Source organism: Rhinopithecus roxellana, chromosome 11, assembly GCF_007565055.1.
Source record: "Rhinopithecus roxellana isolate Shanxi Qingling chromosome 11, ASM756505v1, whole genome shotgun sequence".
In the NCBI taxonomy this organism is placed as follows: domain Eukaryota; kingdom Metazoa; phylum Chordata; class Mammalia; order Primates; family Cercopithecidae; genus Rhinopithecus; species Rhinopithecus roxellana.
This window is the reverse complement of record NC_044559.1, coordinates 127,580,144-127,607,794: the sequence shown is the minus strand read 5'-3', so window position 1 is coordinate 127,607,794 and position 27,651 is coordinate 127,580,144. Positions and strand designations below refer to the sequence as shown.

General features: G+C 39.7%; 1 protein-coding gene and 2 non-coding genes across 3 annotated transcripts; 1 reads left to right on the top strand and 2 right to left on the bottom strand.

Annotated features, from left to right (window-relative positions):
• Positions 1-6,113: 6,113 nt before the first annotated feature.
• Positions 6,114-17,068, bottom strand: LOC115900327 (putative ankyrin repeat domain-containing protein 30B-like). The gene is made up of 5 exons (XM_030940177.1): positions 16,848-17,068; positions 12,872-12,986; positions 12,544-12,717; positions 10,559-10,665; positions 6,114-6,222 (listed from the first exon to the last, which is right to left on the bottom strand). The coding sequence occupies exons 1-5, from the start codon at positions 17,066-17,068 to the stop codon at positions 6,114-6,116; spliced, it is 726 nt and encodes a 241-aa protein (XP_030796037.1).
• LOC115900513 lies at positions 7,480-7,586 on the bottom strand. The gene has a single exon (XR_004060197.1). It is a non-coding gene; the product is annotated as a U6 spliceosomal RNA (small nuclear RNA).
• A 6,641-nt stretch (positions 17,069-23,709) lies between the features above and the next one.
• LOC115900637 lies at positions 23,710-23,923 on the top strand. Its single transcript, XR_004060296.1, has one exon. It is a non-coding gene; the product is annotated as a small nucleolar RNA U3 (small nucleolar RNA).
• Positions 23,924-27,651: the final 3,728 nt, after the last annotated feature.

Here is a 27,651-nt window from a genome sequence, read left to right as displayed (position 1 = left end):
TCCAAGCCTATCAGGATGGTATTATTGTCTAAACATTAGCTCGCAATGAGTAGTCCAGGACTATGTTATAATTGTGCTGTTGTGTTGTTAGTGTATGTTGTGGTGAGGGGGTTTTTATTGTTATTTTTTTAAAAAAACAATTTTTCAGGATATTCCACTGGGGGATCTTGAGTCTTATAGAGTTCTGCTTAGGTAAAAAATTTTTAATTTTAAGAGGGTCAGTCTTTTTTTTTTTTTTTCTTTTTTTTTATTCTTGGAAGGCAGTAGCTCTCCGAGGAAACCATTATTATTTCCTGTCTAGGGAAATTCGTAGCACCATTTTTTTCTCTGCTTATTTTAACTGCATGAAAGATGTATACGCACTAGTGATATACTTGAAATCTAGTACTGTCCGTAATTTGTTTTATATTACCATCCATCCAAAGTTAACAAATAAACGTAGTGACTTATAAACAATACAAATATGTTCTCTTCTCTTAGATAGTTATGGAGATGCAGATGGTCGGCAACATATGAACGTAATAGGTGCCGAAAGAGTCAAAGATGTGGCTTCTAAGGAGGCATTCTAGAGGCTCAGGGAAAACACCATTTGCGCTTGACCTTTTCAGGCCTTCTAGAGGGGGACTGCTTAGCATTCCTATGGCTTCATAGCTTCTTCCAGGTCTAGTCAAATGTCAGCATCCTTATATTACAACATTCATCAGGTCTGAGATCTGAGGGCTCACATCTTCTGACTCCTTCTTTTCAGTTATTAGACAATCTCTGATGATTAGGGCTGGGCACACTCGATCGTTCCAGATAATCTCCCCCACCTTAAAGTCAGCTCAAATAACGCATGATTTTACCCATCTGTCGAAGCATAATTTCCCTCATCATATAGGATATAGGGCTATAATCAAACATATTTACAGAAGCATTATGGACATGGGTTCTTGTTGGGTGGGTAGGGGAATGAAAGCAGAGGTGATTATTTCCGTACTAGCGATATAGTTAGGTCAAGAAAATCAGTAGTAATATCAGGTCTTCAGAGACAACCCTCACACCTGAATCTTCTTGAATGCTCACATCCGTTACTTCACTGTCTTCATAACCTACTGGAATTTGGGTTGCATGCGTTCAGCCTTGCAGTGGGCAATTCCCTATTTGAGGGTTTAGGGGTTCTTCAGAGACAATAACATAATAATAATTTATTATTTTTTAATTTATTGTGACTACACCCCACAAGGTATTAGGATAAACAATAGTGAGTTCTTTATATCTGCTATGTTTTAAGTGCCTTACTTTGATATTATTGTTGCATTTTCAATAGTCTACTTGGCAAGTTCAAGGTGCTTCCAAAGGAACTATTGCAATGCAGGCTGCCTGCCTCTTAAGACCCCCTGAAGTGTTATGGCGACATATCGGTCACAATAGCAGAAACAATTAATACATTTGAAGTGTCGTTTTGTATTTGCTAACTTTGGGTTGGTGAACTACATGTCTTGAGTTTCCATTGTGTGTGGTGTTTTTAACTGATACTGAGCGCCAACTTTTAAATTATCCCGTTGAACACCACTTCCATATATGATTAGTTGGGGCTACAGCTTTCTGACCGTTGGATCCCAGATTAACGTAAACAACGACATCAAAGCCCGCCAATATTTGGTGGAGTTGAGATTCAATTTGGTTCTGTCTGAGATAAGTACTTAACTAATAATACACCCATAACATAGAACGAGGAAGGAGGGCATTTACACAATATACTATAGTTACCATAGGAAGTAAAAAGAAACCAGCCTCATTCAGGAACTGACATGCCCTTTTGTTCGGATGGTGGCGGTCTTGAGTCATGCATTTCGTGACAGGGCTGATGGATTTCACGAGGTCAGGATTTCGGTTTGGCCAATATAGTGAAACCCTGTCTCTACTAAAAATACAAAAAATTAGCCAGTATGGGGTGGGTGCCTGTGATGCCAGCTACTTGGGAGGACTGAGGCAGGAGAATTGCATGAACCCAGGAGACAAAGGTTTGCAGTGAGCCGAGATCGCTTGCCCATTGCACTCCAGCCCAGGCAACAGTGTGAACTCAATCTCAAAATAAATAAATAATAAATAAATAAATAAATAAATAAATAATAATGGGATCCTATGATATCCCTGACCCACCAAAAGAACTTTAGTTCTTATGGTTTTAGCCATTGTTAGTTCATCTAGTATTTACAATCAGAGTATTGTGAGAATTTTTCCAGGGCCTACAGAATAAGATCTACTATTTCTCTACAATTAAAAGTGTTTGTCTAAGCTTGCCTTATTTACATATAAAGTCATTCCCACACAACTCCCATATCACGCTTTTTTTTACTAGGGAACCTGAAGTGCCAATAAACCCTACAACGTTCACTCAAGCTCTTACCATTTGTCCTTGCTTTTATAGATGTTTTCTTTTGTAGGACATGTGATCATCTTAGATGTTCCTTTTTCCAAATCTTCAGTTTTATTAGGTGTTACCCTGCTACACATTCAGTCTTTACAGATGTTTCTTTTCCTCCCTGTGATCTTCCTGGGTCTTTCTTTTGCTGGCCATGCAGATTTCTCAGATGTTTCTTTTGTAGGCCTCATAATTTCCTAGGTGTTTCTTCTTCTGAGACTGTTCAAACTTTCCAGATGTCGCTTTCCCCAGACATGAATTTGTGTCAATGTTCCCTCACACCAAGGGTGCACCTCATGAGGTGGTTTTTCCACCAAGCTTTCAGCCATGTCGTGTTTCTTTCCGCCAAGGGTGCAGCCTCATCAGTTGTGTGTTCCTTGCAATGTTCCTTCTGCACAAACCGCAATCTGGTTTAAATTTTCTTCTGCTAAATATCATCCTCCTGACTCTTCACCTGGCAAACTTCTACTCATTCTATATGCTTTTCCTTACATATTACCAACTTTCCTTTCTCTCTCTCTTTTTTTTGTTTTTGATGAGTCTTGCTCTGTTACCCAGGCTAGAGTGCAGTGGTGCGATCTCAGCTACAATGCATTCAAGCAATTCTCTCCCACCTCAAGTGACCCTCCTACCTCAGCCTCCCAAGTAGCTGGGATTAAGGGCACAGGCCACATGACCCGGCTAATTTTTCTTATTGAGTAGAGATGGGGTTTCACCATGATAGTCAGGCTGGTCTCAAACTCTGAGTTCAAGCAAACCATCTGCCTTGCCTCCCAAAGTGCTAGGATTAATAGGAGTGAGCCACTGTGCCTGGACACTACCAAATTTTTAAAGCTTTAATTCTTCACCTTGGATTAAAATGTCTGACACATTGCTGAATATGGGTAATGACATGACATAATAAGTAATAATTATAAGTTCTCAAAGGGGTTCTGGCACAGAGGTAAGCACTAAATAAAGTAATAAATAATAAAAAAGATGACAACAGGAAAAATGCTTAGTACCTTAATAAAGAAGCAAATAAAAAATGACAATGATAATAACAAGGAAGATGCTTAGTACCTTAAAGATACCTGACATATTATTTGTTAATTGGACCAGTGGATAAATGAAAAAAAATAATTTTTAAAAGAAATTCTTTTAAAAAATACAGAAATTCAGTAGACACGCTCTACTGTATTATGAGCACTGTAAAGACCAAACATATGTGACCATCTTTGTCTCCTGCAGCTTGCCAAATCTAAATTATAGAGGTCTTTGATAAATATATAATAAATTAAAGATGTGCTCATACAGTTCATATTGCAAAATGCATTGTGTCCATTTAAGTATCACAGTAGCATTTTCATTATTGTGAAAAATTTTTGATTTTTTTAATAACTTTTTGAGTTTGAGTTAAGCATTTGAATATTTATAATGATAATATTTTGGCTATTAGAAACAGAGTATCTTCCTGTAACAAAATACTAATAACACACTAATTATCCAGCAGATAGAACACATACCTTGTTCTAATGAAGTAAATATATCTTATTTGGTTTCAACTTAGAGGGAATGAAGTTGATAATAGTGAGACCTTGTTGGTACAAGACTATGTAACATCCTGGGCGCTTCTCAATAAAGAATTGCTTTTCCAACTTCTGCACCCCGTAGGTATCGTTAAAGATATCTCCTATTGGTACTGATGTACCCTGGCTAAGTTTTGCAATTCTTGTTGACATTTGTTTGGTGCCAGAAAAGTATTATTAAATTCCAAATTCTAAAGATGTTACTTTTTTAAGTGAGCACAAGTCACTATGTCACACATTGATCCTCGAATAAGGGTTTTCACTCTAGAGCCCACTAATAGATTTTTCTTTTCCTTTGCCACTGCAAGATAGCAAGACAAATCTCTCCTCTGCCTTCTCCTTATCAGACACTCGTGAAGGCAATAAGAATGAAGACTTTTACGTATATAATTCAATCTTCCACTTAATAATAGGAATATATTTTTTCCTCCTTCTAGCAGTTTCTTTCCTCTAGCTCACTTTATTGTAAGAATACAGTATACAGTGCATATAAAACAGAAACTATGTGTTAATTGACTGTTTATGCTTTCAATAAGGCTCCAGGTCAAGAGTGAACTATTAGCAAAGTTTTGGTGGAGTCATAAGAAACATTTTTCATAGGAAGCAGATTTTCATCAGCTGCATGGGGGATCAGCACCCTAACTCTTATTTGCTCAAGATTCAACTGTAATTAATTATCATTTACTAATGCAAACCATTTATTGTAAAAATTAAATAGAGCCCAGAAGTTCAATACCAGCCTGAGGGCAACATAAGAAGACCCTGTCTCTATAGTAAATAAATAATAAATAAATAAATAAAAAACCGTGTTTCTTCAGAGGTTATTGTAGGAGTCATCAGGTTGGTGGGAAACTTTTAGATGACATTATAGGACATAGACAAAATCTTCTTGGAAGGCCGGAAGGTTTTTGTAAAATCTCAAGATAGGGTTATGGCTGAAAGCAGTCTAATCTTTACCTTGAGCAAATAGCTTAAAGTGGGTACAAAGGAAAGTAGAGTAGTTTATCTAAATAGCTTATTTACTCATGCTTTTTTGTTTGTTTGTTTGTTTGTTTTTGTTTTTTTGAGACGGAGTCTCACTCTGTGGTCCAGGCTGGAGTGCAGTGGCGCATCTCAGCTCACTGCAAGCTCCGCCTCCCGGGTCACGCCATTCTCCTGCCTCAGCTCTGAGTAGCTGGGACTACAGGCGCCCGCCACAGAGCCTGGCTCATTTTTTGTATTTTTAGTAAGACGGGGTTTCACCATATTAGCTCGGATGGTCTCGATCTCGACCTCGTGATCCGCCGCCTCGGCCTCCAGAGTGCTGGGATTACAGGCTTGAGCCACCGCGCCCGGCCACTCATGCGGCTTTAAGACTTCCCTTTGATCACCTAGGCAGGATGGCTCTCCCGGGGTGGGGCGACCAGATTAATTACCCACAGGTATGTTGACTCAAAGCCTTTGTCTTAAAACTTTGCCCACAGGCCAGCTTGCCAGGGTTTGTGGCTGCTGACTCTTTACAGCAACTTCCTTGGTGTCTGTAAAATTGGCTGAGAACCCTTGCTGCTCTTTCACTGAATATCGGTGTCTGGATATGCGTCTCATCTGTCACGCAGCCGGGGTCTGCAGGATAGACCCCCGCATTTTATAATTTCAAATGTTACAATTTTCTGTTATTAATTCCTACTTTTCGTTATTAGATGGTCGATTCTTTGTGGCTTGTAATTCAGGGCATGTAAACTAATTATAATTTGTAATAAAATTTGTTTATAATATTTAATTAATTAAATTGGATAACCTGATCATCCCCTATTACGAGCTCATCAATCACACAAAGGGTTATACATTTTATAACAAGTCTAAGTTGTTATGACAATTGAGGAATCATACAATATACAAAATTGTGTTACTTATACATACAAAAGTATTATATAGGATTTTAGGGACCATAATTAAATACTTTTTCAGATAACATTTTTTGAAATTATAAACTACCTACAACTAAATTCTTAACTAACTCTGAATAATAAACTAAAAAAATTAAATCAAAGCTATATATACACATATGTACACACCCACATATACATATATATATATAACACATGCTATTTACACATTGCTTTTTGAATTGCTTTTTCGTGATCAACACTTCCATAATCTTATGGTAGCACCACCAAGAGTAGCTTACTATCCGAAATCTTACCTGGATTGGTATTTTGAGGATTTTTAGATAATTTTCGTATATGTTTCAAAAGTTGTTGATGAATGCTACGTATAAAAATGTAATATAAAATTACTATTTTAACGCTGATATAAAAAACATTTACTAAATTTATTAAGTTCTTAGATATTTCACGACAATATCAGAGCTAACATCAGAATATTACTTATTCCATAGACTTTAGTTTGTAAGCTCTATGAACTTATTAGCTTCTAATGAAAGAAGAAATAAAGCAAGAATGAAATACTCATGAATTGAGGCTCTGTATATCAGTAAATTAACTAGAGTTAGCTTGGCTTAATAGAAAATGTCCCTAACTCAGAAAAGTCCTAGCGCAGTTACCAACAGGTATTTTTTCTTGAACAAGTTGCTTATCTTAGGCTCAATGTCTTCTAAAAACGAGGATTTTAGAGCCTTATTTCACTAGGTTATCACAAAGATTTAACAAGAAAACATTTTTAAATGCTCAAAGGAATAATGAAGCAATGAAATAATATTCTTGAACCTTATTGCTGAAGCTATTTTAAAATTCCCAATAAAACACATGTGTTGGCCTGGTGCAGTGGCTCATGCCTGTGATGCAATCACTTTGGGATGCTGAGACAGGAGGATTGCTTGAGCCTAGAAGTTCAAGACCAGCCTGGGCAACCCAGGGAGACTCTGTCTCTAACAAAAATAATTTTTTTTTTTTAAAAAAAGTGTTTATTCATAGGTTATATTTGTTCAAATGTTGCAGTTTTTCTGTTATTAATTCCTGCTTTTGCTTATTAGATGTTCTTTTCCTTGTGGCTTGTAATTCAAGGCATCTAAGCTATTTTATAATTTGTAATGAAATTTATTTATAAATATATTAATTCATTAAATTGGATAACCTGGTTATCCTCTATTACTGAGCTCATCAGTCACACCAAAGGCAGAAAACTAACAGATGTCAGCATCTGGCTTGGACTACTACTACTCTTTATCTACCTCCCTTAACCTGAATGAACAAATCTTTGTTAGAATGATGCTTAGTCACTATGTTCATTTCCAGCTGCTGTAGAAGACAAAACCCTACCTTTATTTTTTATAAGTTCCACAAAGAAGATGCAAGTTGGTATTTTCTCATTTCTGAGATGCCTACTAACAACATATTGCACAGAAGATCCTATGTGTTACCACACCTCATTTCATATATCACTTTACATAAATATTTTTTGTATGAAAATCACAATTGCAAAATGGGTGTCACCCATTTTGCTTTGACTCACACCATTTCCTTGGAGCCAGTTAGAAAGTAGTCAGATGTCCTTTTGGGGACTGCAAGAAATAGGCAACACTTCACAGATTTGTATGTCATCCTTGTGCAGGGACCATGCTGACCTTCTCGACATTGTTTCAATTTTAGCATATGTACCCCTGAAGTCAGCACAAATCCCTACTTTTATATGTGAAGACTATCAGTGATGGATGAGGCTTAGCTCTGTTAAATCTAAACAACTTACTTGAGATAGAGTGAAGTCTATTGAATGGCTTCATGGTAACGCAGAATTTGAAAATATTTTAAAAACTCAAGGTAGAGATGCAAGTAACAAGGAAGATTTTTACTTTTAGGAGAAAAGAATCACTTGAGGGGACAACCACAAGTTGGAACCCACTACAACTTTGGAAAGATGACATGGGATTTTACAGAATAAGATGAAACCTTCCACTACCTACTAAATGGTGCTACACAGGATATAAAGGGCCAGGGATATAAATCTGATAACAGGATAAAAATGGATCTCTAATTTCTTCCTGTAACATTATTTCAACCTGACTTACAGTTTTAAACTATCACAACTAATATTTGCTAGAGAAAATAGAAAGAAGTCACTCAAAGGATAACTTAACATGAAGGTCTAGGCCAAGTCCAGGTTAAGATGTGGGTTTCACATGAGGTTTTGAGTGGGAGGAGAAGGGTCAATTTGCTCACTATGTGTGTGGCTAAAGATAAAAGTTCTAGCTGCCAGAGCGGAGTGCTGGTACTTTGGAAACAATGGCTGAGAATATGTATGTGAATTTTAAAAAACTGTAATAACTTTGAAGTGTACATATGGATCACTATGAAAACTGAGGGATCTGTGCTAGTAAGGGCATCCTGGTCACAAAGGTCGATCATTGCCAGACTGCAGGCGCAATTTCAATGGCAACGATGCAGCAACAGAATCAATGAAAATAACAAAATGAAGAGAATGGCCATGTCCCCCCTAGTCCTTCTGACTTATACAAAATGACTATCTTCCTTGGACTTAAGGAACCCCTTAGATTCTTTTTAAAAATTCAAGTATTGAGATATGGAAGATAGCCCCCAGGGGACACTATCAGGTTTTCTGCCAAAGTGAACATTTCAAGACCCAAATAACTAATTAGAAAAATTAACATTGTGACACTGTATTTATCCCGGGCATAGGGATTATACTTCAAATCAAGCAGTCAACATTAGGATCCCTAGGGATAAAGTTGTTGAAAGTCCTAAAATAAAGAATCCTGGACCCAATACTCCTTCTAACTAGTCTGGCTTTTTGCCTAGTTTCTGGCTGATGAAGCGAACTAAGTCACTGTCATTCAAAAACTACCTGAAACAAACTATAAAATCTCACCTAGCTTTTAAATGTAAACACTTACAAATTAACTCCACAAGCAGCGGCATAATGTTCTGCAGTCATTCCATACGTATCTTCAGCAAAGATGTCAACATTTTGCTGAAGAAGCATGCCGACTATCTCTGATGATCCCTCACATATGGCAAGCATAAGGGCTGTGCTAAAATAACAAAGAGATAACTTATTATGAGCAGAACCAATTTAATATGTGCCTGTCAGTGTAGAATTAACCATTTACATGTACTAACAAACATAAGTATCTTGAGTGCTCAAGTGTTTATCCTTGCAAATCACCACCAAATCTAAAAGGAAGGGGCAAAAAGACTCATGTCCCATTGGGATATGGCATACTAGAATTGGCTAACATAAAGTCCTTTGAGGGGCAAGGAATTATGCTTTGTTCACTAATCTCAAAGAGGTAAATATTTAAGTGAAAAATTATCTATTTCTTCCTTAGTCTAATATAATATTTTGTACTTCAAAATCAGCTAGAAGTTAGACAAGTGAGAGCAATCTGAAGGCTTAAAACAATATTAGGAATAATGATATAGTAGCAGTCATAGTAAGTTTAGGTAATGATGCTGATAACAACGTATGAAATACTGAATTAAATGCTGTTGATATTTATAATGTTACTTCAATATAATCATTCTTAAAGGACATATTATTATTCTCCTTTTCATATAGAAAATCATACTTGGTATTAAGTAATGTTTGCAAAGTCACACCTATCAAGTGAAGAAGCTATAAATTAAACTCAGTCTTGTGTGAATCAAAAGCATCTTTTCTCTTTATCACTCACCTATGGCTTATCTTAATTAACTAAAATATTAATCCAATTAAAGATGTCTTTCTTCCCTCTACCCATTCAAATTAAAAATACCCTATGAATAAAAAAGGAAAAAATAATAATAAATTCACAGTATCTGGTGACAGCAATTAACAGTCACATAGGGATAACCTAAAATTAATATGCTTCAAGGAAAACAACTTTATTAAAGCAAATAGTCATCCTAAAGACAAAATGATTTTATACTCCTATTTCTATTTAATATTGCTTTTTTTTTCTTTGAGACAGAATCTCACTCTATTACCCAGGCTGGAGTGTGGTGGCATGATCTCAGCTCACTGCAACCTCTGCCTCTTGGGTCAAGCAATTTTCGTGCCTCAGCCCCCTGAGTAGCTGGGACTACAGGCATGTGCCACCATGCCCAGCTAATTTTTGTGTTTTTATTAGAGATAGGGTTTCACCATATTGGCTAAGCTGGTCTCAAACTCCTGGCCTCATGTGATCCAATCACCTTGGCCTCCCAAAGTGCTGGGATAACAGGCGACAGCTACCGTGCCCAGCAAATATTGCATTTTTTGAAAAGTGTATAAAAAAGAGAAGTTAGAAAAATACTATAAAACTGTTAATAATTCAATATTGAATTATAAAATAAACTGAAAAGATTCACACTTCTTGAAACTAATACAGAACCACTTTCATTCATAAAAGACGATGCAACCAAAAACATCAGATTCCACATAAGAATCAGTCGATATAATAAGAGAAGATAAGTGCTACTATATACTGTTCTTTATGTTGACCAGTCCAAATAATTGCTTTTCTTCTGATAATTTGTGTTGATATGTTTCACTATAATCTAATAATTTTAACTAAATATTGTTAATTTAATATTTCTGACTTGAGTGTTATTACTCTAGAACACTAGTCAACTGTGTTTTAATAAAAAAAAAAAAAAAAGAAGTACCATACCATTTAAACTCATTAACTGCATTTGCATTTGCATTTTTTGTCAGTAAGAATTCCACAATTCGCTCACTCCTTTTCATTATGGCCAGTAAAAGAGGTGTGAGGCTAGCCTGCAAAATATCAAAACAATTTATAAACATGAAATTACATATTTCTCAACTGAACTGAATACCTTGCATAATATCCTATTAACTTAAACACATAAAATAGAAAGTAAATCAATAGCAATCCCTTCTTTCTCCCTTTTCTGTGCTATCCCATGCACTGCACCTTCCCTTATAAACATTCAACCTCTGCGTCACCACATTAACTCTGGTTATCTCCAAAAATCATTATATTATAATGATTTTATGGTTTCCCATCTAAACCAAGAGCTTCTTGAGGGCAAGGGCTGTATCTTTTATCTCTATATCCTTAAACCCTAAGACATAGTAGTAAATAATTTGTTTTTGACTAAATGAGTAATCTAAATAATTACCTCTAGGGCAGTGTTTCTTAAACTATATTCCAGAGAATAATTACCTTACCAGAAGCACTGTACCCCAACAGATTCCACCATTATATATGTTCAAGAAATATTATAAAACTGTGAATTAAATGTCCATTATTCAATAAATGACTTGAACTTTGCCTAATACTTATTTGACAATGTATTTTTGTGGCAGAGATTAACATTTGACAAATTAGAATTTCAGGAATACAGTTTTGTAAGCTTCCCAAGAAAAATGGAGGTTTCCTCTAGGTGATAAAAACTCTCTTGATTCTCTTCTATCAATAATCCCAAGATCCCAGATGCCAATGTCAGGCACTCCTGCTCTAAATGAGTCACTAAGGAAGTGGCTCTAAATTAAAAGAGATTGGCTTCAAATGAACTTTGACTGCTTATTATTAAATGGTCCATGGGGTTTCTTCTGTTACAAGACAATAAGATTTTGTCTCAGCTATTAGAAAATCAGTATAAACGTTTATTCTCAATTATAATGACAATCCTAGGATCCTAATGCATATCTATTTCTGAAAATGCAATAATCCATTTGTATTCTGGTTTCTTTGTAATTGCTACTTAATTTTTGGCAAAACATCAAAAACATGAATAAAATGGCTTATTAATGAAAGTTCTAACTCATCTTTGTGGATTAGCATAATAGAAGCCCCTAAATCACTTGAATTTTAAGGGACAATTCTGAGAAGAAGGATATAATATTTTCTGCAATGTGCATAACTTATTCAAATACAACCATGATTAATCTATAAAGGCTTAAAAGCATTCTAATAAAAGATTATTATTTATGGTTTATATACAGAAAAATCATTGTTTAAAAAAATCTTCTAAATTCTAGAAGTCAACCCCAATATTAATGAATTAATGTAAAATATAAACTATATATTATAAACACCAATAAACTGCCTTGAATACCTTGAAATCTTTACCAACATATACTATGAGAGAGGAATTGATCACTGAAATATTTACAAAGGCAAAAGAGGTAAGTTGAGTAAGTGATGTAACTAGGTGGGCACAGTAGCAAACTGGAAACATATGCTTTGTGTAAAGCTAAAACGTCTTCTTAGCATGCCAAACAGTCATATGGGCTCAAGAGACACCAGATTCGATCCTTTAAGAAGAAATCTAGATTTCTGCATGTCTCCTAAATTTTACATGTTGACTCAATTTATGAAGGCAAATTTTGCTTTCCTGTAGTTTTACAATAATTGGAAAGAAAAAAAACTTGGGTGGGAAAGAATATTTGAAAAAGTTTTACCTTTAAGAAACTCAAATATTTATCATAAATGCACAGAAAAGCCATAGTCTCTAATAGTTCTTGTAAAAATATTAATATTTAAAGTAAAATCTTAGGTAATTAAGTTCTTTCAACTTATTTTCATTCAAGGAATGTTTGAGCTTCCAAATATAACAGTTTTACATATGTTAACGTTAAAACAAATGGATTTCAAATATTTTGAAAATAACATTGGTTAACGTCTACCTTGTTTTGCACTTCGACGACTGCATCATGGGACAGCAGTTTTGCCACCATTGATAAATTCTCACTATAAACAGCATAATGGAGAGGTGTGTTGCCATACATATCTACAGCATTTACATCAGCACCAGAATCTATCAGAATATTTGCACAAGCCTCCCTCTGGCATTGTAGAGCCTGTCGGTATTAAAGCAAGAAGTAAATTATAAATTATAGGAAATCAAAATAAGTATTCCACAGGTTTCACAGACTAGTTGCATTTCAACTGAATTCATTTTTATTCTGTGTATTTGAACTAAATCCATCTTCTACTGAAAAAAATTGACTATACCTTCATCAGAGGTGTCCTGCTTTCGCCATCAAGGACATCAAGTTGGCACTTTCTGTCTACCAGAAATGTTACTACTTCTGCATGACCGTTGACACAGGCCCAGTGTAGAGCAGTCCTATGAGAGTGAGAGGACTTGTTGGCAAAGTTTAGTCCACTGTCTCAAAACATACAATGATTTATGTAATTGTAAACATTAAATACCAGGCTCTTTCTCTGCCTTCAAAACAAATATTTAATATTCTCCTGAAGAAAGTACAATGTTCATTCACTCTTTTTGCTCACTACGTTAACGAAAGAGTGGCCTGTTTGAATACAAAGAACTTGACCTTTGGATTCAGTTCAACTTGAGCTTGAATATTACTTTAAGATCTTTCACTTTCTAGCTGTCACTTAAACTTTCTGCACCTCGATTTTCTCATCAATCAAATGAAGATGAATACAGTAGTTATCTCAGGACATCACTGTGACGCCTCAATGAGAATCTATGCAAAGTATTTGGGAGAGTTCCTAGTACGTGTAACAGCTCAGTAATTGTTAGATATTATAATTATTACTACTACTTAACAAAGAAAACATTTTAAGTAAAATGGTGCAATTATGCCTACTTTGTGGTGTGTTTTAAAAGTTAGAGGTAACACAGTATTTTAAAGATTCTAAGATGCTCAATTTCTTGTATTTTAACATCTCTGAGATGGAAATGCCATTTATAATTCATTATTTATTACAACTATATTTGGCAGAAATTTAAACAATCTTTTATTGGTGCATAAAATAAGGAGGCATCACACAATTCACAGTGCCTTCCAAGAAGTGGAATATGCTATATACATACATATGTATGGCAGTCCTACTCACAGGATTGACACTGGAAGAAATTATACCTTTTAAGAGTACTACACAAAAGGAGAGTTGAAATCAAAACAACAAATTGTTAAAACAAGCTATTTCTTTAATATTTTAAAAACTTCAAGCCAAAGAAAACTTTGGATTCAAATAAATAGGTATGTCTCATTTTATTCCATATTTAGATTTACAGAATGTATGGAAATTCATATTTAGATTTATAGAATGCATGTAAATTAGATGTTTTTGACGATTAATATTACTATTTAGAGCTGTTGTAAATTTCCAATATCATGGTTGGTAGTTATCTTTTACTAGTTTCTCACTTCAGAAGTGTTTTTGTTTGAAAGATGAGAGGAAACGCTTAAATTGAGATTCAGCTCTAATACTCCAATTTTAAATCCCTCACTTTGCTCAGGCTGAGCAGGTAAATGTGAAATTTTTAAGGATGAAAAGGTCTTGAGAGTTAATAGAATGTGTCTTCTACATAATAGGCATTCAGCTTATATGTGATGAATGGATTAAAAGAATAGATAAATAAGTTAGGAAGTTCAATGTCTTAAAAAATTGCTATAAATAAAGCACTTATATTTGCATTTTATTTTTCTAATAAAACTACACTAAAATGATTAATCTATAGTTATTGACATATAAGTAATAAATCTATGTATAATAAAAATATGTGTTTAATAAAATGTACGTGTAAATCAATAAGCACAGATAAAAAGATTCTCTTCTGAAGATGCTAAAAGTTCACAGAATATACTAATGCACAGAAAAAAATATATAAAGTGAGAAATTATCTTTATCTGTGCAAAATACATATTGCTGCTCTTCCCAAAAATTATTTCATTAATAATAAACTTTTACTAATAGCATTGTACATGCTCAATGCAGAAATCAAAAATAATAAAAAGGAAAAGCATTTTATATTAAAACAAATGTCCTCAAATAACAAATTTTATCATATTTTGGACATAATTTCCGATAACACAAGACCATAGTCTGTATGTATAATCAAACTGAATTTTACCCTCACTTGGTACACCAAAATCCATTTTCAAATGTCAACATACTTCTGTATATGTTTCTGCCTTGAGTGGTCACATATTATCCCATGCTGTAAACTCACTGAAATGTATTTATAAAAACCATTAAATGGATTCTTTTTAATACATTGATATTTTAAGCAGTGCTCAGAAAAGGAATTGTGAGTATGTTTCATTATTTTCTAAAAATATTTTAGTATAATAGAATTGATCACTAATGGGCATATACAATTTTTAAATATGGTACTTACCATCAAATTGTCTATTTGAAAAGTCATCCGAAACTTACACTTTAAAGAGTACTATGAATGTCACTGCTTTTTATCCTCACAAACATTGTAGGTAGAAAACAGTATTTGATTCCTCTTTTAACTTAAATGTCTTCTCTAACCAGGAACACTAAATATTGTTTCCTATGTGCATAGGTCACTCGCAGATCTTAAAAAAGGACTTTGCCCAGTTTTAAATTAGAGGCCCAGTACTTTTTTTAGATCTGCAATTTAGATAACTAATTTAAATTGCCCAATTTTAAATTAGAGTATTTTCTGTTGATTTGAGTGAATTCTCTATAAAACAATGATTTTTAAATCTAATATGTATACACACATACACATACATAAGTAGTAAATATTTACAAGTATGCTGCCTTTTATTTTTTCACATATGCAGGGTAATTTAATTTTTGTTTTACTAAATTACCCTTCAGAATGCTTGCTTCTGAGCTTCTTAGAAAGGTTTTGTCAACATAAAAATGTATCTGTGTAAATAGGCATTTATGTTTTTCTGGTTTTTTTTTTATCATTTTGTATATTAAAAACTTTTAATCTATATTCCATCAGGAACTTATTTTGTGCCATAAAAATCTAGTTTTCTCCAAAAAGCAGGCATTTCACTTATGAAACTAATTCTTTTCCTACTAGTATAAAGTGTGACCATTATCAAGTTCTAAATTCTTACATATATTTGGGTGTTTCTGGATTTTCTATTCTGTTGTATTCAATTACCTGTCTTTTCAGCTGTTAGCAAACAATTTGTGATTTTTTGTTTGTTTATTTGTTTTTTTAGACAGAGCCTCACTCTGTCGCCTAGGCTGGATTGCAATGGCAGGATCTCGGCTCACTGCAACCTCCACCTATCAGGTTCAAGTGATTCTCCCGCCTCAGCCTCCCGAGTAGCTGGAATTACAGGCAGCCGACATCAGGCCCGGCTAAGTTTTGTACTTTTGTAGAGACGGTGTTTCACCATATTGGCCAGACTGGTCTTGAACTCCTGACCTCAGATGATCCACCTGCCTCAGCCACCCAAAGTGCTGGAATTACAGGCGTGAGCCACTGCTCCCGCCCCATCTTGTGCAAATTAATAGCACATTTTGATGTCTAGAAGGGCAGGACTTTTCTATTCCGTTACAAAATATTTAAAATGTCATCACAATAGTAAAAGCCTGTGTAATTTTAAAAATGTTAAAACGTTGATAACTTTATTTGGTTTATGTAAAACTGATAAAGAAGTTGCATCTTGAGAAAAATGAGTCTTCTTAAATTCAAGAACATAAACCATCTTCCCACCTCCAAGTTTCCTTCTAGGGTCCCTCAGCAAAGAACATATTTACATAGACATTCATTGATATCAAAATGGACATTGGACTTTATCCAAAGAATTTTTAGCCAAGAAATTCATATATTATAGGAATTATTTCATTATGCACCATTTCATAGTGTATCTAACATTATCTTTTAAAACCTGTACATTAAAAGTAAAACCCTGTATGTACTTAATTTTGTGAGTTAAATCACTCTAAAATTTTCTACACAGTGCTCTGTGAGAGGAAGTGGGAGTGAAGAAGAAAGCAACTAAAGTTTGGAGTTGATTTTAAGGTGGCCTGGGCCCTCTGCCCTGCAGGGCGCCCCCATCCCAGGCCTGGGGGGCCTGCCCAGGATGGCCGCCCCACAGCCCGCCACTCCCCCACCCGCCATTCCTCCACCTGCTCCCCTCACCCCAGGCCCCCCAGCCCCTCATTCTGAAGGGGCGATCCTCCCACAGCCACCACCTCCTCCTACAGCCCCGGCTCAGGCAGGGCCTGGTACCTCTTCTTTGCATCTCTTTTGTTCAGGTCGATGCTTTTTTTCTTTACTGTCATACTCTCCAGCTTCCGGACTTGGCCCAGGGAGGCAGCTTTATGGATCTTCCCGAGATCCCCGAAGTGGATGATGTACCAGTCGTTCTTGGTGTAGACCCGCTCGCTGAAGGCGCTCGGGAGCTTCGGGCCCGGCACGCCCTTGCCAGCGGCAGCTAAGAGCCTCTTCATGGCTGCAGCCCCCTGCTGGAGAGAACCCACGCCTCCCACTCGCCCTTCCCCAGCCCCTACCGCTCGCCCTCGCTTCCTGCTGGCCCTTCCCCAGCACCCACCCAGCTCCCACTCGCCCTTCTTTAGTTCCCGCACCCGCCCCGACACCAGTAAAAATTTCTGTTTCGCCAAGCTCTTGAACACTTCGTCCTCTCTCGGGAGAAATTCTGAGCAGAGCCGTTAGGCAGCAGCTCATGCGCAACTCAACAGGCTGAGGAGACACGCGCCCTGGCCGCGCTCCACCGGGCACCGCGTGCAGGTGGCACCTGCCGCTGAGGCGCTGCCGGGCTGGCGGGCCCCCTTGGAGCGGAACGTGGGGGGCGCCCTGCAACACGGCCTGCTTGACATAGCCGCCCCTGGCCTCTCCTCGACCCGCGTTCCAGGAGCTGGACCCTGGTGCTGGGCACCATGCAGCCTCCAGGGTGGCGCTGAGCGTCGATTCCCGCCTTCCTGCAACTGGGGACCCACCCCCTGACTTAGGCGCCCTGGAGGCTTCTGGCCCAAGTATCTGCCCTGCTGGTGGCGCTGACAGGGTCCGGGTTGGAGCCCCTGCTGCCGCGTGCCATGTTCAGGTGGGAGCTGCACCTGAGTCCCCAGTGGAGGCTGCAGGGCTGGGCCCAGACCGCTGAGGGTCGCCGAGTGCACCCCCTTCCGCCCTGGGCTCTGATCTTCCTTGGCCGGCGCTGGCAGCGCAAGCTCGCGACCTCTGGGCCCTGTATAGCTGACCGGATGAGGCTTTGCGGCAGGTTCCCGCCCTCCCACAGCTGAGGTCCCACCTGACTTAGGTGCAGTGGCGGTGTCCGACCCTGGAGTTCGTCGCTGCTGGTGGCACGGACAGGTTCTGGGTTGCCACCGCTGCTGTCACGTTCAAACGCCAGCTGCAGCTCAGCCTAGGGCTGATCCTGATCTAGTGATCTGCCTGCCTGGGCCTCCCAAAGTGCTGGGCCTACAGGCATAAGCCACTGTGCCAGGCTGTAATTTTTATTTCTTGAGACGGAGTCTGGCTCTTGTTGCCTAGGCTACAGTGCAATGGTGCGATCTCGGCTCACTGCAACAACCTCTGCCTCCCAGGTTCAAGCGATTCTCCTGCCTCAGCCTCCTGAATAGCAGAGAATACAGGCATGTGCCACCATGCCGGCTAATTTTGTGTTTTTATTTTTTAGTAGAGACGGGGTTTCTCCATGTTGCTCAGGCTGGTCTCAGGAACTCCCGACCTCAGGTGATTCGCCTGCCTCAGCCTCTGAAAATGCTGGGATTACAGGCTTGAGCGACTGCGCCTGGCCGGTTACTTTGTAATTTAAGCAACATCAATGCCGGCCGGGCGCGGGGTCTCTGGCCTGTAAACCCAGCACTTTGGGAGGCCGAGCCCAGTGGATCACTTGAGGTCTAGTTCGAGACCTGTCTGGCCAACATGAAGTGAAGGCCGGTCTCTACTAAACACACAAAAATTAGCTTGTTGCTTGGTGCGGTGGCTCAAGCCTGTAATCTCAGCACTTTGGGAGGTCAAAGCGGGCAGATGGCCTGAGGTCAGGAGTTGGAGACCTGCCTGGTCAACATGGCAAAACCCTGTCTCTACTAAAAATAGCCGGGCATGCTGGTGTGTGCCTGTAATCCCAGCTACTAGGGAGGCTGAGGCAGGGATAATCACTTGAATCTGGGAGACAAAGGTTGCAGTGAACCGAGATCAAGCCATTGCACTCCAGACTGGGTGACAGAGCGAGATTCTGTCTCAAAAACAAAGTCCAACTAAAAATAACAAATAAATAAAAAATAAAAAGTCTAACAAGTTGTAGAGACTACATTTCATTAACTTACACTGTTTCCTTTGTTAGTTTACAATAAATAAAATTTAATTGTTATTTATTCCAGTATAGGCTAGAAAGGTATAATGGGCTCTTTTTTCCATTGAAGATGAAAAATAGGAATGATTATCCTTGGCTGTTCAGAGGTCCTTGAAGGTCCTTGAATCTTCACAAAGGAACTCACAATTTCTGTTCTTCTGACTTTTATCCCTAGTGAAACTGATTCTTAACAATTAAACAAATTTTTTTGTTTGTTTGTTTTAGAGACAGAATTTCACTCTGTTGCCCAGGCTGGAGCGCAGTGGTGTAATCTTGCAGTCTCTGCTCACTGCAGCCTCCGCCTTCCAGGCTCAAGTGATCGTGCCTCAGCTTCCCCAGTAGCTGGGACTACAGGCAAGTGCCACCACACCCAGCTAGTTTTTTGTATTTTTTGTTGAGTCTGGGTTTCACCATTTTGTCGAGGATGGTCTTGAACTCCTGACCTCAAGTGATCTGCCCACCAGGGCCTCCCAATATGCTGGGATTACAGGCACGAGCCACTGCGCCCAACCCAAATAAGTTACTTTTTTTTTTTTTTTTTTCTTAAGATGGGGTCTCGCCCTGTTGCCCAGGCTGGAGTGCAGTGGCACAATCTTGGCTCACTGCAGCCTCCACCTCCCAGGTTCAAGCCATTCTCCTGCCTCAGCCTTCTGAGTAGCTAGTACTACAGGTGCGTGGCACCATGACTGGCTAATTTTTGTATTTTTAATAGAGATGCGGTTTAGCCATGTTGGCCAGGCCGGTCTCGAACTCCTGACCTCAGGTGATCCGCCCACCTCGGCCTCCCAAAGTGCTGGGATTACAGGCGAGAGCCACCATGCCTAGCCAAGATTTTTATGTATTTTTTTAATGTAGGAAAAGATTTGTGGGAAAAAAATTATTACATGCTGCAAGCTTAGGTGAGAAATGACTATCAAAAGTAGTAAATTTTGTATTACAAATCAACTCTCACGTATCAATTTTGATATTTAAATTCAAAGGTAGGAAAATGTTAATTAGGTGAATATATTCATGATTGAGACTACAATCTACTTAATGTTCCTTTTATCATCTACTCAAACCTAGGAGTAAATTTCACTTCATTAGCCTCATAGCAATCATCTGTAATCACCTGATTACAAATGTACTCAAGCTGCAGGCTTTCACTGTGACTCTGTATTTTATATCCTTCATCATCAAAACATGTTTTTAAAAATGGGAGAACACATGGCTTTGTTTCCATGTGTTATCATTACTGCATAGATAATACATTCCTGGCAATCATCAGATCCATCTTTATAATGCTTGGCTTATCTTAGGATATCATGTTATCTAGCATAACAAATTTAGCCTAATGCTTAGAAAATTAAATCCAACTCTTTTTTTCTTTTGTTGTTTTGCTCTTTCACCCAGGCTGGAGGGAAGTGGCACAATCTTGGCTCACAGCAACCTCTGCCCCCAGGGTTCAAGCGATTCTCCTGCCTCAGCCTCCTGAGTAGCTGGGATTATAGGCGCCCGCCACCACACCCAGCTAGTCTTTGTATTTTTAGTAGAGACGGGGTTTCACCATGTTGGCCAGGCTGCTTTCCAACTCCTGTCCTTAGGTGACCCACTCGCCTCAGCCTCCCAAAGTGCTAGGATTACAGGCATTAGCCACCCCACCTGGCCAGATCCAACTCTTACTAAATACTTTTCTAGGATATGAGATGAGAAAGTCAAATGTGTAAATCCAAAAACAAGCAGGCAATGAGTAGGGATATTGGTATGATTAGGACTCATTGGTATCTGAGTCTGAGGCAAAGTTCCAGAAGGCCTACAAAAGAAAACAGAAGCCTTTCATATTTCTTTTATAGCTCAGATAGTTTTGTATTACTGTGTCACATACATCAGTTAGAGATTATATGATAAAAAAGATAAGCCGGGCCATCTCAAAAAAAGAAAAAAGAAAAAATCCTAAAAATACCACATTAGTGTGGTAGTCTTTTTTTTTTTTTTTTTTTTTTTTTTTGAGATGGAGTTTTGCTCTGTCACCCAGGATGGAGTGTAGTGGCGCAATCTTCTGCAACCTCCACCACCCAGTTTCAAGCAATTCTTCTGCCTCAGCCTCCTGAGTAGTTGGCATTACAGGTGCACCACCACACCCAGCTAATTTTTGTATTTTTAGTAGAGATGAGGTTTCGCCATGTTGGCCAGGCTGGTCTCAAACTCCTGACCGGAGGTGATCCTCCCGCCTCAGCCTCCCAAAGTGCTGGGATTACAGATGTGAGCCACTGAGCCTGGCATTGGTAGTCTTATTTCACATTAATTCATATCAACTTCATAATAATTCTCTTTTAAGTATTAAAGAAATCTGTATTTCTTTGCCTATAATGTTCTTTTTTGTTTTGAGACAGGATCTGACTCTGTCACCCAGGCTGGAGTGCAGTGGAGCGATCTGGGATCACTACAACCTCTGCCTCCTGGGCTCAAGCAATCCTCCTGCCTCATCCCCCAAGTAGCTAGGAGTGCAGGCGTGAGCCACCATGCCCTGTTAATTTTTGTATTTTTCTGCAGAGATGGGGTTTCACTATGTTGCCCGGGCTGGTCTCAAACTCCTGAGCTCAAGTAATCCATTGGCCTTGGCCACCCTAAGTGTTATGATTACAGGCGTGAGCCACTGCACCCAGCCTGCCTATAGTTTTCATCCATTGCATTTAAACTTTCTTAATTCTACTTCCTGGCTGGTGTACATTCCTAGTCCTGTCATTAATTTTTCTTTTTTTCAACGATCATTTTCAACAATTAAAGGGCTCAGCAAACATATACTTTTTTGGGCTGGGCGCAGTGGCTCACGCCTGTAATCCCAGCACTTTGGGAGGCCGAGGTGGGTGGATTACTTGAGGTCAGGAGTACGAGACCAGCCTGGCCAACACGGTGAAACCCCGTCTCTACTAAAAATACAAAAATTAGCTGGGCGAGGTGGCAGGCACCTGTAATGCCAGCTACTCAGGAGGCTGAGGTAGGAGAATCACTTGAACCTGGGAGGCGTAGGTTGCAGTGAGCTGAGATTGTGCCACTGCACTCCAGCCTGGGCAACAAAGGGAGACTCCATCTCAAAAAAACAACAAAGGTCAGGCGTGGTGGCTCATTCCTGTAATCCCAGCACTTTGGGAGGCTGAGGCAGGTGGATCACCTGAGGTCAGGAGTTTGAGACCAGTCTGACCAATATGATGAAACCCCATCTCTACTAAAAATACAAAAATTAGCTGGGCATGGTGGCATGCACCTGTAATCCCAGCTATTTGGGAGGCTGAGGTAGGAGAATCACTTGAACCTGGGAGGCGGTGGTTGCAGTGAGCCAAGATCGCACCACTGCACTCCAGCCTGGGCAACAAGAGTGAAACTCCGTCTCAAAACAAAAAACAAAAAAAAACCCACCATATCCTTTTTTGTCATCCTTCCTGTAATCTCACAAAGTAAGGGGTATACATAGACGAAGGGTTGGAACTTCAACTAATAATTCCTGAATGCCTACACTGTGCTATTTTTTTGTTTATTTTGTGCTTATTTTTATTGTTACTTAATCTTCATAAAATCCCTGAACAGGAGGCATTATCACTTGAGTAATTTGGAGTTTAGAGGAAAATAAAGTAACTTGTTCAAAATCACATATCTGGCTTTGAGTAATAGTGCTTATTGAAACATCTGCTTTGGGCCTGCTATGATGGCTCATATCTGTAATCCCACCACTTTGGGAGGCCAAAGAGGGAGGATCGTTTGAGCTCAGGAGTTTGAGACCAACCTGAGCAACACAGTGAGACCTCGTCTCTATTTAAAAAGATTTTTTTTAATTAAAGAAAAGTGTTCATGATATCATTTTTTTCTACCTTTTCTACACTAAAAAAGATTGTAAAAGTAAGCAGCCTGACAAATAGAATTAGAATAATATTGGTGCAAGGAAAGAGCAGAAAAAAAGAAAGTGTAATTGGTTGAATTTAGCTTAGCAATAACTTTCTCAGCTCTTAGTTTATGTATATTTAGAACCAATCTTGTAGCACATGCTCCAAATCAACTACATATGAACTGGCAAATAGGTACTTTAAAATCTTTTTTTTTTTTTTTTTTTGTCTGAGACGGACTCTTGCTCTGTCGCCTGGGCTGGGGTGCAGTGGCACAATCTCGGCTCACTGCAAAGTCTGCCTCCTGGGTTCAAGGGATTCTCGTGCCTCAGCCTCCTGAGTGGCTGGGACTACAGGCATGCACCACCATGCCCAGCTAATTGTTGTATTTTTAGTAGTGACGGGGTTTCACCATGTTGGCCAGGCTGATTTTGAACTCCTGACCTCAAGTGATCTGCCTACCTTGGCCTCTCAAAGTGTTGGGATTAAAGCCATGAGCCACCTCGCCCAGCATAAAATCTTAATTAAGAAAGACGTGAACGTGTTTTCACAGTATAAGGATCCCAAGCTGCTCCTTTTGGATCTGGCCGGGCACGGTGGCTCACCCCTGTAATCCCAGAACTTTGGGAGGCCGAGGCGGGCAGATCACCTGAGGTAGGGAGTTCGAGACCAGCCTGACCAAATTGGAGAAACCCTGTCTCTACTAAAAATACAAAATTAGCCGGGCGGGGTGGCACATGCCTGTAATCCCAGCTACTTGGGAGGCTGAGGCAGAAGAATTGCTTGAATCCGGGAGGCGGAGGTTACGGTGAGTGGAGATCGCACCATTGCACTCCAGCCTGGACAACAAGAGCAAAATTCCGTCTCAAAAAAAAAAAAAAAATTGCCACAAAAATAAAGTATCAAGACCATATTTTCAGGGATCATTTCTACAGTTCATTCATTACTAGAGAAGTTTCTCTGAACATGCAGGGCACCGGAAACCATGAGGAAGAGGCACAGCATTCTCTTCTGAGCCTGAAGCCAGCTTTTCTTGCTTCACTGCACCTGCCATTTGCCATTCATGATCATTCTCTTCCTGCAGGAGAGTAAGAGAGAAAGAATGCAGTCTGAGTGATTCCTGTCTAAAAAGTAATAAAATAAAATAAAAGTATGGTCCTAATTCTTATGTTTTGTTTATTTGTTTTTTTTTTTTCTTTTTGAGACAGAGTCTGTCTCTTGTTTCCCAGGCTGGCGTGCAATGACACAATCTTGGCTCACTGCAACCTCTGCCTCCAGGGTTCAAGAGATTCTCCTGCCTCAGCCTCCCAAGTAGCTAGGATTACAGGTGCCCACCACCACGCCCGGCTAATTTTTGTATTTTTAGTACAGATGGGGTTTCACCATGTTGGTCAGGCTGGCCTTGAACTCCTGACCTCAGGTGATCCACCTGCCTCAGCCTCCTAAAGTGCTGGAATTACAGGAGTGAGCCACCGCACCTGGCCTCTAATTCTTAACTAGAAGACCCAGACACTGGTTTGTCAGATAGTCTGTCCTTTTTTTCTCCTCTGAACTCCATTTAGTGTAGCTATTTTACTATCTGTTCACTCTTTTAGCTTGAAAGTGGCGGGAAGAAAAAAAAGAAAAAGAAAAAAAGTGGCATGAAGAGAACATACAACTTAAACCAATCAATTTACCACTTTCAGCAGCTCTGTGAAAAGGTTTTCTGGAGGTGGGTGGGATTTTTGATTAACATAATTATCGGTTTCAGTGCTAGCCCTGCCTCTTCGTCAACTTTTATCTTTCTAAACTAAAAAGGGTAATAATAGTAAAGTGCATCTTAAAACTGGAGGAATTAAAACAGCACCACCTCTTCTCATTAGAGGAGCAGTTTGGCACACTGACTGGTATAAACCAGCTGGCACCCTTCACAGGATGTTCTCACCACCACCCACCCTCTGTTTTCAAAGGCAGTCTTGTTGACGTTTTCAGAAACTCTAGAGCTGGTGGCTTCCAGAAGTACTCCTTACATAGTAGAGGCATGCATGCATGCCTAGAAGTAGGCCTTACATGTATTGGGAAACCTTCAAGAGGCCCTGGGATTCCAGATTTGGGCAAAGGAATATGGTGCTTAGGATTGGAGCCAGAGACTTCAAAAAGGGAGTATTAGGTCAGGGTCTTAAGGACTAGCCAGTGGAATGAGGCAGAAAGTTAGAGAGCCAGGCTGGAATGGAGTTTGAGAGGGAGAGAGCCAGGCTGGAATGAAGTGTGAGGTTAGGGCTGTTCCTGGTAAATGTATTTTATCAGAGGGGGATTAGTGAGCCAAGATTGCACCACTGCATTCCAGCCTGAGCTATGGAGCAAGACCCCGCCACAACAACAAACAAAAAAAAAAAAAAAGAGGGGAAAATAGGATTAGCTTGTACATCTTGTATGCTTATACTGACCCACTCCCACAAATATAAGACTGTCAAACTAAAGGAATTGAGGTAAAAATTAATATAAGTAGAGTTTATTTAGGTCAAATTTGAGGACTGCAACCTGGGAGACATAGATTCAAGTTGCCTTGAATATATGCTCTGATTAGCAACATATATTCAGGTGGGTTTTAAAAAGTGGGGCAGTTCCTATATTGGTTCATTAAAATAACATAAGCTATTGATTGGCGATACACTGTTCTTTGTATCACAAATTCCAGGAACATGAAGATAATGGGTGATCCTACTCTGCAACTTTAACATTTTAGGTAATTTATCAGCTAACTACAGGGAAAAAAAGAATAAAATGTGTTTATCATATATATACACAATATATATACATGATATATATATACACGTGTGTGTGTATGTATCTATCACTATGACAGAGCCTCGCTCTGTTGCCCAGGCTGGAGCGCAGTGGTGCGATCTTGACTCACTGCAACCTCCGCCTCCGTGGTTCAAGTGGATGCTGCTGCCTCAGCCACCCGCATAGCTGGGATTACAGGCGTGTGCCACCATGCCCGGCTAATGTTTGTATTTTTAGTAGAGATGGGGTTTTACCATGTTGGTCAGGCTGGTCTCAGAACTCCTGGCCTCAAGTGATCCACGTACCTCGCCTCCCAAAGTGCTGGGATCATAGGCGTGAGCCGCCACACCTGGACAGAATAAAATGTCTTTAAACAGTTGCCCCTGGGTGTTGAAACAATCTTTGCAAAATTACAACTGATGAAATTATACCTGAGGAAATTATGATAGTGAAAGAAATCAGACCTAACCGATTCCATCTTGCTTCTAACCTTCAAGCTGTCCTTGTTCATTCCTACACGTAGGCCAAGCTAACTTCGGGAAGGAATTCAGTTCATAGTTTGACTATGAAACAAAATTGATGACATGGCCGCGTGCGGTGGCTCACGCCTGTAATCCCAGCACTTTGGGAGGATGAGGCAGGCAGATTACTTGAGGTCAGGAGTTCAAGACTAGCCTGGCCAACATGGTGAAACCCTGTCTCTACTAAGAATACAAAAATTATCTGGGCATGGTGGCAGGCACCTGTAATGCCAGCTGCTCGGGAGACTGAGGCAGGAGAATCACCTGAACCTGGGAGGTGGACGTTGCAGTGAGCTGAGATCGTACCACTGCACTCCAGCCTGAGTGACAGAGCAAGACTCTGTCTTAAAAAATCAAATAAAATAAACTGATAACAGCCCTTTCCTATAAAGACCCACTTCTTGCCTGGGGACCAGTCTGCCTTTGCAGGAGTAACAAATTAGCTATGAGATTAGAAATTACAGGGCGGGGCAGGGTGGCTCACACCTGTAATCCCAGCACTTTGGGAGGCCGAGATGGGGGGGTCACCTGAGGTCAGGAGTTCAGACCAGCCTGACTAGCATGGACAAACCCCGTCTCTACCAAAAATACAAAATTAGCTGAGCTTGGTGGCGGGCACCTGTAATCCCAGCTACTCAGGAGGCTGAGGCAGGAGAATCGCTTGAACCCAGGAGGTGGAGGTTGCGGAGAGCTGAGATCGTGCCACTGCACTCTAGCCTGGGCAACAAGAGCAAAACTCCGTCTCAAAAAAAAAAATTAGAAATCACAGTTTACAGGTCAAGCAACCTCGGGCTCCTCTGAACCTCCTCAAATTGCTCCTGGGGATAACATCACTTTTGTAAAACCTGAGATCACTGCTTGAGATATTTTGCAGACACTGCACTCCATGGATCAGCTGACACCACCCAGACCCAGACCAGTAATCTGGCTCAACCAGTTCTGCCATCCCACCCAGGTACAGAAGACAGCAAGAAAAACTCCCTTCGACCCCCTATGATTCCATCTCCAACCTGACCAGTCAGTACTTCCCACTTCCCAAGCCCCACATGTCGAATTGTCTTTAAAAACTCTGATCACGGAATGCTCAAGGATAGTGATTTGAGTAATAATACTCGTCTCCCGCACAGCCGGTTCTACATGAATTACTTTCTCCACACAATTCCCCTGTGTTGATAAATCAGCTCTGTCTAGGCAGCGGGGAAGGGGAATCCACTGGGCAGTTAGTGTGGGTTGGCGGGGTTGGGGGATGATTGAGGTCTCAGTCATGTCTCTGTAAGCCTAACAAGTTTTGCATACTTCACATAGCTTAGGCTGCTCTGAGTTGCCTTTCCTTCTCTTTTTTTTTTTTTTTTTTTTTTTTTTGAGATGGAGTCTCGCTGTTGCCCAGGATGGAGTGTTGTGATCATAACTCACTGCAGTCTTTAACTCCTGGGCTGAAGTAATCCTCCTGCCTCAGCCTCCCGAAGTGCTGGGATTACAGGCATGAGCAACCGCATCCAGCCAAAATTCTGCTTTAGACTGCAGCTTCAGCTCATGCCTGAGTTCCAGCCTGCCTTTCC